The sequence below is a fragment of the Pyrgilauda ruficollis genome, unplaced genomic scaffold, assembly GCF_017590135.1.
Source record: "Pyrgilauda ruficollis isolate IOZ18807 unplaced genomic scaffold, ASM1759013v1 scaffold41, whole genome shotgun sequence".
NCBI classification, from domain to species: Eukaryota; Metazoa; Chordata; class Aves; order Passeriformes; family Passeridae; genus Pyrgilauda; species Pyrgilauda ruficollis.
This window is the reverse complement of record NW_024525601.1, coordinates 11,363,704-11,378,612: the sequence shown is the minus strand read 5'-3', so window position 1 is coordinate 11,378,612 and position 14,909 is coordinate 11,363,704. Positions and strand designations below refer to the sequence as shown.

General features: G+C 41.4%; 1 protein-coding gene across 1 annotated transcript in view; it reads right to left on the bottom strand.

The window, feature by feature from the left end:
• Positions 1–1,218: 1,218 nt before the first annotated feature.
• The window catches only part of MEP1B (meprin A subunit beta), a 40,203-nt gene continuing 26,512 nt past the window's right edge, over positions 1,219–14,909 (bottom strand). The window contains exons 16-17 of the mRNA XM_041477606.1: positions 2,898–2,919; positions 1,219–1,487 (exon numbers count right to left, since the gene is read on the bottom strand). Of these exons, the coding sequence (XP_041333540.1) occupies positions 1,219–1,487; positions 2,898–2,919 (291 nt within the window). The remainder of the gene's footprint in view (positions 1,488–2,897; positions 2,920–14,909) is intronic.

Below are 14,909 nucleotides of genomic sequence, written 5' to 3'. Positions count from 1 at the left end.
TAACGAACATGGGGGTCAGTGAGGCAGGTCTCCGGGGCTGGGTTTCCCATGGATCAGTGCAAACAGAAAGCAGGAGGGAACTCTAGTAGGTCAGCAGCGTAAGACCTGGCAGAATGTCTGGCAGAGCCCTGAAGAACTGCATATATCTTGGCTAATCTTATTTAACTGCAGCTCTGCAAGGGGGAGAAACATATGACAGCTAGAAACTCTCCTAAGTGCTAGTCCTGGAAGTAGCCTCTGCTCCTGATGAATGAAGCCTTGGCCATCCTGGTAACTGGCCCTCCAGTTTCCTCCTGAAAAACACTGGTGTTTTTATCTCTCAAAAAAGACTGACAATTTGCACTGGATTAGTATTTCATTGAATGAAAGAATCATTTGCATTGGAAGGGACCATTACAGACCATCTCATCCAACCCCCTGCCTTCCACTAGACAAAGCTGCTCCAAACCCCATCCAACCTGGGCTTATGTGCTTAGTGTGCTTAAAGGGATCCACAGCTTCTTGTTCCAATGCCCCATCATAAGAAATTTCTTCCTTCTGTCCAAACTTAATCTACACTCTTACAGTTTAAAACCACTGCCTTTTGTCCTCTTGCTAGAGACCCAGATAAAAAGCCTCTCTCCATCTTTCCTGTGAGCCACCTTTATATACTAAAAGGCAGCACTAAGAGCTATCCCTGGAGCCTTCGCCAGGATAAGCAACCAAAACTCTCAGCCTGTCTTAACAGTGTTTGATTTTCATGGCCCTGAAATTTCTCCTTTCATAACAAATCAGTGAAACTGCAGTAGAGATGGTCACAGTGCTCCCTCTGCATCTTTGTAGGTCTGCAGTTACTCTTGTCTTACTGTTGACTGCTGAAACATTTTTCTCTTCTGATTCCTTTAATAAAAGGCAGTGATAGTTAAAGTTTTTTATCTTACCTGTTGAGTAAGGCTTCCAATAACTCTTCTTTCCTGATTAAAAAGAAAAATAAATCCAATATTGTTTCTTCCTCTGATTCTTCTCTGCTACAGTTGGTTTACTGAAAAATGAAGTGTCATTTCACAGATTCCACAATGTTCATTTTTATTTTATACAATTCAATCTGAGCTCCTTGCACAATGCTAAAAACTAGGACTTGGAAACTGAGCCACCAGAAGGAATGTGGCAAGCCAAGGGTAAAAAGCATACAAATTTTAAAAGCAATAAACAGTACAAATCCAGGTTTCCCAATTTCACCTACAAACCCAACCCAACATATTCTTCCATTTTGTCACCCTCCTTTGCTACCTTTTGGTCTTCAGAGCCTGACTGGGTGCCTCTTGCGTGGGTGATGGTGTGATTGCAGGAGGGGTGGCTGCCCAAATCTGTTCCCATGTGGACCCCTACTGCCATGTCCAGGCAAACTTCATTCCCTCCCTCTGATCTGCTGCTGCACCCCTCCTCCTCCTCCTCTGAGATCTTTAACCCCTGAGCTTCCACTGCAGTGAGTTTGCCTTCCACCATGCCTGCAAATCCCAAATGAATCAAGTGACAGCCACATATAAAAGCAGGTAAGTAATGCTTATAAAATACCCCACTGCTGTTTAAAAAAACAGAGAAAAGCACAACTAAAATGAATTACATTTAGGCAGCAGGTTCTTAAGCTTAAGCTTGAAATTTTAGGCCTGATCACAAACCTGCCCAAAGCCATGAATTTCCATATCCAAGATGCAGCTTCAAAATCTTTTTCAAAGCCTTGCCTTTGAACTGTGGAATGCCAGAGATGAGGAGCAGTTTCTAAAGGAGAGAGGAGAGGCCTCTCTGTCACACTGCACCTTTCATCTCCAAACACAAAGGACCAACATACAGGAAAAGAACAAATGTAACCGAGCCGCAGCACCTCAGCCTAAGGTTGCAGGCTGGCATCACCTCCCTTGCAGCAGCCCCAAGCAAAGGGCATGGCAAAGGGATGGGAGCAGGAAACACCAGAATGGGTTTTGTGACTGCTTTCCCCACCTCTAATGATTTACATCTCAGGGGCTTTCAGAGACAGTAGTGGTATTTTGTGTTTAAAAGTCACTGTCTTCACTAATGAGTTTTGAAGTCTCATGCTAAATGCAAATTTTTACCTGTGGCTTACGTTGGATTTTGTTCAGAAGCACTAGGCAAAAATCTAGGTTATAGGAACAGATGCATTCAAAGACCCCAGTGCCACCACTAAAACAGTGACAGTGTGTTGTGTTTGTAAACAGTATGTGACTCTGCTGCTGGTATTTTTGTCCTTGGATGCTTTTCTAAGGTGTTACAACTTTCTGTTGGTACTCACAGAGCCTGACATTCACGCAATAATGTGTGGAGCACTTGGAATTAGGGGATGCTTGTTTATGACTGGTTAAAAAAACCCTCCCAATTGACAAAGGATGCAGTTTGTAACAACTCATGGGAATCTAAAGGAAAAGTGCCAAATTCCAAGGAACAAAGAAAATGTTGCCTCAGACCCCAAATCTCAGCATTTCTCAAGTTCTGTATGAAACCAACCTTACTGCATGGTTTTCTGCATTTATATCTAAGACAAAATTTGTCTTGAAATGAAATTGGATTTTTAGAAGCTAGAGGGGATTCCAGCCAAGAAACTAAGGTAATGTTCATCAGCAAAAATTTGACACAAGGCATTATTGAGCCTCTTAGGCCTGTGTTATATATCAGAAAAATTATTCCCAGAGAGCTGTTCTCCAAAACAGCAACTGCTTATTGCTCTCCCTTTTGTCATAAGCCAAGATAGTAAATGTATTTTTAATTGATGTAATGTAAGTCTTGGAGTTTTTTGGAGGAAAAAAAGAACTATAATTTCTTCAGTTAAGCTGAAATACTTGTGAGATCATTTTAAATAGGTGTCTTCTAGAAAGCTTTGCTATTTCTTCATTTTTAGTACTTACCACAAGCTATTTCAGATGGTAGCTGTCAGAGCATCAATAAAAAGTTGTTAAATGCAGGCTAGCTTCCAGTGAGCTCAAGTTTTTGCTGAAGCTGTGTTATATATTACTGAATGCAGATGTGTGTATGCACCTGTGTGTCTGTCTATATATGCATGTGACTAACAAAAAATTCACAAATAAGATTCATCTGCTGCTTATTATACAGCTTAAGTGCTCCTGCAATACTGAAAACTCGAGTTTTTCTGGCATGTGAGAACAAGCAAGTGAATTTGCCTGACAGATAGGAAGCAAAGTCTGCTCATGAAGACAGACTGACAGTTCAAGAGCAAGGAAGTGGGGAAAGGGTAATCCAGGATCCCTTTTAAGTTTGCTTAATAATAAGGTTCTCTCCTCTTCTGAGAAAATCAAACATTACATTCAAACAGGTAAAAGGCTTTTTAATTTAATTGTTTTAACTGAGTTTCTTTATGCAATTTTCCATTTGATTTAATTCTATTTAGTATGATAAATGCTGTTTAATCTGAAATTCTTTTCCTTGTCGTTTTCATGTATGAAAACCAGAGATGAAAGATTAGCTTCTAGTGACCTGCATCAAAACATAATTTGGCTGGAAATGAAATGAATTTGGATTTAGCTGTATCTCTTGGATAGTTGTGCTGCAACAACAAATCTTCATAAAGTTAAGCTCCCTCTGCTCAAGGAGTGGAAGAGGTTGTTCAAGCTGTGAGAAGCTCCCGCGGTCGCTGCCCTGCCTGTATGTGTCTGACTGGGAGTCAGTGCCATCAGATCCTCAAAATGTAAAGGAATTTAGGATTTTTAAGTAAGATTACTGCAGCAGCTTTTCATGGTTTAATTATTTTATATTAGAAGCTGCTGAATGATGCGTTTGATGAGCTGATTGCTTTTCGGAGAGCATTAAAAGATTTACTTGCTTGCCGTTTCAAACATTTGGAAGTTTTTTGCAGTGGGATTGAAGGGAGCCATGGAGCAAATCATGTCTCTCCTTGGGTGCTGGCAGCTCGCTTCCTTGGTAGCTTGGACTGTGTGGAAGGAATTGTGACAGAATGTAATTATTTTGGATTTAAGCTTTGTTGTAACTCGGTCTGTGTTTTGTCTCTCAACTGTATAAAAGGCAATATGCACTGGTTGTTGTGTTTCCTTACGCAGAAAGTATTAAGGACAAGAATTAATACAGCGTTTCCCCCTGCTCTGCTGGTAGCACTGGTCCCCCTGGCTGCCCACTGCCTGGTCTGGTCCTGTGGCTGCAGTGGGGAGCTGCTGTCCCTCACTGGAGAGCAGACATCTCCAGGCAGATGTCTCTTCAGATCCTGGTGTCCTTACATACCTTTAAGGCATTGGCTGCAGCTCAGGTTGAAGCAGGCACTAGAACAAAAATATGGGCAACCTGTGAGCCATTGCATCCTCCTTTCCTCAAGGTACCATTGTGTAGCTGCCAGAATTGCCATCCATCCTCAGTGGGGAAATATCCAAATACCCTGTGTCTCAAGAGCAAATGAGACTAATGTAATATTGTAAGTAAATGCTTACAATATTACAGATATCATGTGGAAGGTATTTACAGAAAAATCAATTTCTTTTGGCCGGTGCACAGGAGGAATAAGCAGTCATAAAACTCTGCATGGACGGGCATGGCAGCAGGAGAGGCTGCCGTCAGCACTGGCTTGAGAGGAACCTGGTGTCCCATGGCAGGGACTGGCATTTACCAAACAGTTAAAAATTTCTTCTCAGCATGCTGCCAGTACTGAGAAGGATCCCCCTGTTTCAGAGCCAGGGGCTGGCCTGGCCTGTGCCAGCCGCTCCCTGTACCTGCTGGAGATGGTGCCACGCTGCCACTGGAGCTGACAGCAACACTTTCCACCTAATGCCATCTCCTCTTTGACAAATTTCCTCCCCTCACCTGGCTCTGGGCCCTCCCCAGTAACAACTTGATGTCCCCTGTTGTGTCCCTGCTCTTCCATGAGCCCTCTTTGTGGCGGCTGATGTTGGAATTTCATTGAATCCTCTTGCAGTGTGGATTTCACTTGCCGAGCCATAATAAAATGGATAAACCTAATGACTTCTTTGATTTTTTTTTTTTTTTTTTTTTTTTTTTTTTTTTTTTTTTTTTATGTTGTGTAAAACAATGGTCCAGTATTTATTTAATAGTTAATCTCATGACATTTCTCTGCATCTGCAGGAAAATATCCAGGACAATAATGCTTCCTAATAATATCAAACTGATGAGCAAAGAAATAGCACCCACATTCTCAACTGATGATGTGGCAAAGATCAAGAAATTCTGCAAAACTCAAACCAAAGTAAGATATAAATTGCACTAATACTGGCTAATGGATAATGAGATTGCATTTAATGTTGGTAATGTGCAGTGTAAGTGTTTGCTGTTTCTTAAATAGGGTATCTTTGACCATTTAAGCAAGCCTTTAGCACCAAACATTCATGGCCATGAGTGTATTAAAAAAGCCATTTTTTGTATGCTACTGCAGGGTAATGAGAATGTTTTCAACTATGGGGCATGCATTAAAGGAGACATCAATATCTTGTTATTAGGTAAGAGCATGTAGAGTTAATAGTGCATTGATAAGTTATTTTATTATCCCCCTCCTCATCACGCCAGCGTAGTTCTGTTATGCAATATTAGCAAGAAAATAAAAGCCAACCCAGTACAAAGACTCATTTTGCTTTATACAAGAATGTTTGTTAGTGTCTTAGGATCAATTTATTTTATCCTTGGGCACATTTTTACAATTATTTCTGTTTTGTCCCACACTTCCCTATTTACTTGACATCTGTTCTATGTTTGTAACTAGTGCTGGCACGATGCACAATCGAGTCTAATCCTGCGCTGCTCACTGGGGCGAGACACCCACTGATTTCACGAATGGGCTTCGCTTTATCTCCAAAGTTGATGGAACTGTTCTACTTCTGTCACTGGTAGTCACCGTAGCTGTTCAGTTGCGACTTCATTCCTAAATGCTTTGTTTTCAGTACCCATAATTAAGTTACATTAGCTGCAGACTCTAACCTGCTCCAGAGCAGCTCCTGGCAGAGATGTCAACTTCCTTACATAAACCAAGCTCTTTGTTTCTCTGCAGAGTTTCAATCAAATATTTGATAACTTGCTTTAAAAAAATAGAATAGTCTAAAACAATAATCCTTGTCAAATCTTTTGAGGGTATAGTTTCTCTCCTCAAGAGGGTAACTTGAAAATCTTCCTCCACAGGAGCCTGCTGTGGCATTTTAACCGTGCCAGCACAGGTGGGATCTGTTGGCTGATAACCACTTGTCCAAAGCACTTGCTCAGCACCTGCATTGCCTGGCTGGGTACCTAAATGTGGCACACGTGGAGCCATGGAAGTTCAAAGCAGGTGTCTAATGGCACACAATGACATGCTAATGGATCTGCTGCACTTTGCAATCCAAAGGACTGTCTATTAAAGCTTTAATGAAGCCAGAAACTGGTCCCGTAGTGAAATGCAAAGCTAGGTGGGACATAGGCAAGCTTCTTTGAAATATGGAATGAGAGCTTAAGTTTGGGGTTTTTTTTTGTTTTTTTTTTTTAATATTTATTCAACAAGGATTCTGAAGAAAGAACTCTAATTAAAGGAAAGTACATTTTAAACATTTCTATCTCATTTATTGAAAACAGTAGAATTTCTGAGGACGTCTTTAGTACCCACCTGTGTTGTACTATTGTCTAGAGTGTTAGGTATGCAATAATACTGTAGTAATATAAACTTTTTCTTAAGAAAACAGATTTAGTTATTTTATATACATATTTTTTAACAGTCTTGACATTAGAAATGCCAGCTTCTGTTTCTTTTCCTTCCAGTTTGAAACCGAAATGAAAATTGCAATCACAATACACACCAATACTGTTGGTATAATCTTACAAGTAATTAAGCAGTTTAGAAGCTAATTAGTGTTGCAAGATTTCCAAGTTTGCAAGGACGCAGGAGCATTCTAGAGAGGAAATGCTGGAAAAAAAAAAAGAAAATTAAAATTCTGCAGCCAGAGCTTTTCAATTTTGGGAACTTCTTTAAGGCTTGAGCACATGTTTCCCTAATGCTTTGTCTTCTTCCCATTGCCTGGACTTGTGCTTTTGGAGATCCTGGTGAAGCGTGGCAGGCTCCTGTACATGGAATAATGAAAAATGTTGATTTGATTTGATTTGATTTGCTCAAAATTTTCTCCTGTTAAGCTGAAGCAGATGGGACATTTATGACATTTATATGGAAGCTGTGGTTTTGAATAATGAACAAAATAAAAGGAGGAATAAATATGTAGTAAAGATGTTTCAAGGTATTTACAAGGCTTAAGTGAATATTTTAAACTTTGTAAGTTTTGATCTTCAGTACTTGAAAACAGGAAAAGCTTTGACACTTCTCAACATACCTGGAACACTGTCAAAGACATCTTCCTCTTTTCTCAGTGAAGGAGCTTAGAAAACACTGAATAAAAAGTACTTACTGTGAAGATCAGGTGGTAGCACATAAAAGTTGGCTGTAAATGTCATTCAGGTGCCTAGAAAGCTGCATCTTTTGACACCACAGCCCCACACTTCCTTGGATTTAGCAAGATCAGGGTTAGCATACCGTGATCCATCATGAGGGACTCCTGGCACCCCTGGTACCGCCACCTTCACCCAGCTATTGAGGTCTGTCATCTAACAACTGTGGGATTTTGGGGACCAGGAGGAAAGAAGTGTTTTGTCAATGATTGTGGCTGTGGCAGAGCAGAACTGACTCAGATCCCGGGTTTGCTCCCCCCAAGTGGCATTTCCCTGGTTGTGACTGCTGGACTAAACAACATCACTGGGGCAGCAAAATGTCAGACCAGCAAAGAGGTGCCGGTGTGGGTTGCCTTTTCTCAATCTGATTTGACAGGAATTTATACTGTGCCCTTACTTAAGCCTCCTAATAGCACTAATTTAACTCTTTCCAGTAAATGAGGAAACTGATTTCCTATTTCTCAGAAGTATTTGGGTAATTAATTGTAAAACTACTTTGTAAGTGCTTGAGCATTCATCTCATTCAAGTTCATTCCTACCAGACATTGGAAGTATCAAGATTCCGATGTACTGGGGCAATTAGCCCAACATAATAAGTAAATATTTAGTGACTATCCCTAACATCCAGTTCAGAGGCCTGGACCTGCATCCTCCAGTCCCTGGATCTGAAGGAGGTGACCTCCTGCCCTTTTCTTTTGCACATCCATGGAGAAGGAGTCAGGACTCTGGCTGCTGGGATCCACATTTCCCTCCCATAAAAGTTTTTTTGTGTATTTGTATGGAGTTGGTGTGCTCTTAGATATCACTGAAGTCTGAGGTTTATTGACAAATAAGTCATTTTACAGATGGGAAAAGATCTTTGGCAAGGGTAATCCTGCTAATGTGTGCTCCATCTGAGATGATCCAGGCCCTTGAGAGTGCTCTGCTATGTCTTACACAGTGACCTTTGAGAGAGATGTCCAAAAAATATTTTCACTTCACCGGTAGCTACTGAAATTTCAAATGCTTTCAGCACCTCTTGTGACAAAAGACAAAGTGGTGGGGAAGGAGGGTTTCCTGCACTCCTGTTTAATAAACTAAGAGGAGTCGTGTACTCACAGATATGGCACCAGTTATTCAGCACAGTTTAAGCATTTGCATGTATGCTGAATAAAATGGTAGCAAAAAAAGGTCAGGACTTCTCTACTGCTCATTAGGCTCTTTGGTTTTTCCCATTGCTCTAAAATCAGCATGCAAAAGGCTGGAAAATGGCAAAGTGCTCTGCTTTCCCCTTTAAGAGGTGATCTTCGTATTGTGAAACGTTCCCTAAACCACTTCCACCATCAGCAGGGGGTTGCCAGGAAGGCAGTTGACAGCAGCTGTAACTGCTGATTAAAAAACTGATGCTCAGCCTTGCATATCAAAGATATCAAACTTTCCATCTTCTGAGCTTTAAAACCCTCTTGTGGTGCAAGGGGCTGCACACTGTGCACCCCATGTGAGAGTCAGTCAGCACCCACTGTACCTGAGCTCCTGCATCCCAGCCCATGGGGGCTGGGGTAACAAAGCCTCAAAATGGTTTTGATGACACCTAATAAGAAGTAGGGAAGTGTTTTATAGTTAAAGAATATTTGTGGAATGGAAAAGAACAAATGTAATTTTAAGCCAGCCTATCCTAGTCCTCCAGATCATTGAGGTGCTGTGGGAAATAAGTGAGAAAGCAAACACACCAGTGAGCCTGACCACAGCCAATCTGAGAGCAATCTGACACACCTGCAAAGTGGTTTGTACAGTATGGCATAAATCAAGGCAAGTGGAAGCCCAGATGGCTTGCTTTTAGGAAAACAAGAAGCACAACTGGATCTAGGCACCCAGTTATTATTATGGAGTAAAGAAAAGCATTTTTATTACTTTCTTAGCACAAAGGGTGGAGTGGCTTTCTCATCTGAACCCCCAGGGGAAAAAACGTAAATAAACCTCCTTTTCTCCTTTCCTCACATTTCACTTCAAAAATGTCTTAGAGGCTGCTGTGACTGCACTCAAAATGAATGCATCTGTGGCTGTCTGTATTTCTCAGAAACTCAAATTTCTTCCAAAGCTCAAGATACACTCGTGGGAGAAAGGTGTTGCCCAACAGAGCTCGTCAGATCTTCCATGGACAGGCTGTTGCCAGTGGGGGAGGTTTGATGCTAATTAAATTGATTTGCAGTCACTCTCACCATGTGACCTTGTGGGGACCTGGCCAGGGAAGCCAGTGTAGGGCACACTGCCAGGAAAGGCCAGCCTGGCTTCCTGGCAAGGGGTACTGGATGTGGGATGGTGACTTCCCTCCCAAGGGAGCAGAACAAAATCAGTCTTCAGTGCCTATGTGAAACTGAGATTCGGTTTCCACCGGTTCCTCCAGCAAATCCTGCAAGTTAAGAACCACTTTTATTTATTGCTCCCACCTTCAGCTTATGCAGGGATGAGCCCTCCACAGGGACACAGCAGAGCTGGCACAACAAGGTATTACTACTGGCTTTGTCCATGGAAAGGGTTACATTTTCAGGTTTTTCCTCAGTCTTCCAGCTCCCAGTGGCTAAGTCTGTTTTGTGTGATGCTTATGCCAGCTCTGCATCTCCCTGCCTGTCAGCTTCCCAGACCTTCCCAAGGGAGAGAGCTGCTGAAAGAGGCTTTGCAGCCCTGGGATTTGGGCAGCTGGAGGTCTCACTTCTGAGAGATGTGGGCATTGCTGTAAGCTGATGGAAATAGTTTAGAAAGGACACAGGTAGTGGCAATTGATCTTGCTGTGAGCTGGCAATCTGTGAAAAGCAGAGCAAATGGGTGGGCTGCTGAGTAGGAGGAATCTGCTTGGGAGACACAGCCTGTAGACAGACTATCATGCAGTGGCCCATAGCAGGTATTCACTATCTCAATTTAAGTTTCTTTCTTTTCCTTAGAGCTTTTTTCCCTTAAGAAAATTTGTACTATGTTATCCCAGCAGCTTTTCTTTTCCCATTCCTCCCAATCACACCTGTTAAGGCTTAAGTATGGTCATTCTTCTTTTGGTTAAGGCAACCCTTCAATTTTCTTTTTCTCTCTCTTTACCTCCAGCTTACACTGACAAATCTTTTCTAGTGATGAAAGCATGACAGTGGCTGCCAGAATGAAACCTGACTCTTCTAAGGAGAAACAGGGATTCCTTCCACAGTTAATAAACAAGTTTTATTAAACAACTTAATAGCTACCAAACTCAATAAACTAATAGCTTTCTTAACAAGCAAAACTGGAGTTGCAATGATACTTTTACGTAATTTATAAAGTTCTCTTTTGAACAAGCAAATATCATTTACATGAGTGAGAGCTGCCTGCAAAGCCAAGTGTTCACAACATAATGAGAAGTATGGGGGGGTGGGGGGAAAGTAGAGATGAAGAGGGAGATGTGCCTCTGGGAAGTTTTGGTCTGGTTTTTTGTAGCATAGACGTCGTAGATCCAGATGGAGTTAAAATAAAAAATCAAGGGCAAATGCACATACACAGAGCTCTAGCAGAAGGTGGCTGGTTCTCATTACATATTAGTAACTGAAGTAGAAAGGCTATCATTAAGCAGTTAATCAAAGTATTCCATCAAAAGGTTTAGAGATAAGATTCAAATCTCATAAAGAGCACACAGGTCTTTTTTCCCATGAGTATTGCGTTAGAAGAGTGACCATGTTTATGTATCGTAGGATTAAGCATTGCAACCTTGGGAAACAATGAGGTTTGGTTTTGTTCTTTTAAGTTCTTGACATTCCAGTCAAACTTCTTTGGTGCTATTTTGTTTTCACAGTAAATGAAGCCAAAGACATAGATCAAGCATGGAACTTTTCATCTCCAGTAAAAGTTTAGGAATTTATGAGCAAAAGAACTCCAAACTTGTAAACTTGCCTGCAGCCTTTATGATACCAGTTAGAGTGTGTCTGGTGTAAGTAGTAATTAGTCTGAGTTGTTGTGGTCATTGTTTTTTCCCGGTTATTTCTGTTGATGCTTAGAAGAGGGAGAAGACAAGGAGAGCAATCACAGGGAATCTGTCTGCTGCAAAACTTCATAATCTTCTTGCATGAAACAAATCCTTAAATTTCAACTTTAGAGTTTTCCTTATTAGAATATATGTCATTGAAAGAAATGGGAAAATGATATCACCATATATTTCTTCATAATTTCATAACACAGAGCAAAATACAAGTGTTTTGCCATCACTGCATCAATATTAAAAAAGTCTCTAAGCAGTAACTCTAGAAAAGCACTGGCAGTTTTAGAAAAGGCAGTTTAATTCTTGGTTATCTTCTCCTTTTGAGACATAACTGTCTGTAGTACCAGCCCAAAGATAGCTTGAAAATGCACTCCAAGAAGAAAGGAGAATTAAAATCTTATTTATCAGAGTCAAAAGTAGTTCAACTGATGGCATCTGTGTCCTAGGAAAAGACCCTGAGCTCTAATAGCAGTGGATAAAGAGACTTGTGGGGAAAACAAAAAGGAAAAAAGCCACTTCTCTGTTCTGAATTGCACCTAAAGAAAAAGACAAGTCATGACTCCTGCCCTGCAGCCTGGGACTGTGTCTGCCTGGCGTGGGTGGCACGAGACACCTGACACACTCAGCTGAAACAGGAGGGCTGGTGTCTAGGATCAGTCCCTTTTTTGCATTTAGACAATGCTGTGCCAGCCAGACTGAGACATTATGACTCAGTAATTTGCTACTTGTGCAAAAGCTAAACTGAGCAGAGCTGCTCTGTGTGATGCAAATAGCAGTGAGTTGGTTTGCCTGTATCAGGAGCAGGAGCCTTCGTATGCTGTTTAGCATAGATAGTAGGTAGCAGGATTAAAAGTGCTGAGATTCTTGAAGAAAAACCAAGAACTAGCTAGAACCGTGACCCATGTTTTGTTTTTTTCTTTCTTTCTTATTCCACACCTGAGCCACTGAGTTGAATATTGGAGTTAGTTTATTTTTAAGCCCATGCTGTGACTCCTGATAGACTCAGCAGTGGGGAATGAGTCATGCACACAGTTCTGGATACAATGTGCACATACTCTGCTGGGTCCAGCTGTACAGCAAATCTGGAGCCCAGAAAAGGAGGAGCAGAGAAGAAAACATTCACTTACGTCTGGGTCTTTGCTAGAGATGCTCTTGAGTGACGAACAGGAACAGGGCAGGCAACCCAAGGAGTCAATGTCCACAGCCCAAACCTTTGTTTGCACATTGTGGGAACACAGTAATAGGGTTTTCACACTAGTCCTGGTGTGTAGAGAGTGGAATGTGCCTGAGCAGGCATGTGGGCAGAGTAAAATCCTTGTTGCAAATCAACCTGAATCACTACAGTGTGAGGACAGGAGACATAAATGGATTGCTGCAGATTTAACACTGCTGGTGTTTACTTTACATTGTTATCTCAGTGATTTGGCAGAGGGACCTTTACAGTAAAGATTTTTAGTAAAACTTTATGTGAATAAATTTGCTCCAGGAAAATAAAGTAACACCAGGCTGCAAGCCCATGTATAGCTCTCTGACCAGCCAACACAGTATCTGATCTGGGATTAATATCCATTTTTTCTGTAAATGTGTAAAATGTACCTCTCCAAAATTAAGGTCATTAAGTCATTTGTGCCAGAGCTTTTTAAGAAAAATGTGTTTGTTCAGGAACTTGAGCTAGTAACATAAATTTTGGGATGAACAATAAAGTGTAATATTCAGTCTCATTCTGCATTTCCTGAGTAATTTTTCCGCATTGTACAATTGGAAAGAAATATGCCTCTTGAGTATTTTTAGGTCAGTTAAGGACATTAAAAAGCCTCTTTTTTGGCTGCACAGAAGTGAGTTGTTCACACTCACTGACAGGGAGATTCAGTTTTAAATCATGCTCTTCATTGATTCCTGTTTGAAATGAATAAGCAGAAGCTTAAGATTTTTTCCCATGAAAGTTTAGCATTTCAGGATATACCCTATGGAATTTGTATCTTCTGCAATGTATTGAAATTATATTGCAATACTGCTCTGTGTATTAAACTCTCTTCTGATGAAAGTACAGGTAAGTATCTCATGTAATCTGGATTTCAAAAAAATAAATGATCTCTACTGTCACAAATCTGGTACTTCACGTTTGAAATTATCAAATACTTGCAGTTTATAATGTTCAGGATTGTAACCAGGGTTGAATTTATGAACAGTCTCATTTGTGTCTTCTTAACTCCATGTAAATCTATGTGCATATCTTAATTGAAGGCGCATTTGGAAGATTATTTGCATGAAAACTGCTGATGAAGATATGTGGAAATAGGAAAGTTATTTTAAGACAGCTATAGTAGGGTATTTTCCTATCCAGGATGTTTGTTAGCTCTGACAAATCTTTGTTAATTTTGTCTGGCTGTTTTCATGAATCTTTGGATTCCAACAAAAGCTAATAAATCCAGCTATGAATGCTTTAAATACAACTACATTTCAGAGAATATGAATCAGAGAAGGACTACATATATAGCATTGATACAGAAGAATACACATTTGTTGCTTTGTGCTGTGCAGTAGCATTCAGAGGAGGACTTGCTCCCTCATCAAATTTCCATACATTTGAACTGCTCTTGCCCAGAGTTAGGGTAAATTGCATGACAAATGTTAAAATCATCAACACCCATCCCAGGCAATCAAAGTAACTGATTACCTTTAAATGTGAACACGTTCACGTACCAGTCTACCAGCCATCTGGTGTGACCTGACATTTCCATTACAGGCATTCCTGTCTCTCACAGCCCCCCTGCAAAATACCACAAATGTGATGATTTGTGCCCATGGTGACTGCCATCTCCCTCTGCGAAGTGTCCTCAGGGAGGGACGTTTTGCTTCCTCGGGTCCTTTTATTTCCATGCTTACTTATTTCTCCAAATCCTACTGAATCATAGGTCTGTTTGTCAGGGGTGTTAAGGAAGCCACTAAATCTCCCAGACCCAGGATCCAGCTCTCCAGCCAACATGCCCAGTCAGGAATGGTCCCAGGTGATCTCTGCATCCCAGTCCCAAGGATTTGGCTGCTGCTCCCAGGTCTGGCTGGCAGCAAGGTTGTGTCCGAGACACACTGACACACACACACACACAGGGGTCCCTGAAGTGGCTGGTGGCTCTGGCTGCTGCACACACGCACAGAGCAGCATGGGCTGCACAACCCCTCTAATGCTACCCAAACTCAGAGAAGGGCACACAGCCCTGTCCTCTTCCTCCCCTCCAGGAAATCAGAATGCAGGTTCTCTGTTGAAAAAATGTGTGCCCTCATTGTCCACATCCAGAAACACACTGAAACATGCACAGTCCCCTTCAATGTTAGCATGGCCTCTAAACCTGGTAAATATCCATGCTTGGGAGTTCTGGCAGTGGCATGCAAATTACCTTCTGCTTGCCAGGTAGGGCAGTGTGATGATTGAGTCCTCCAGATGTGGAAATGTTTCCTCCAACTCACCAGCTTGTCCAGCTTGAAGTTTGCTAGTGTATTATGCATGCATGCACAC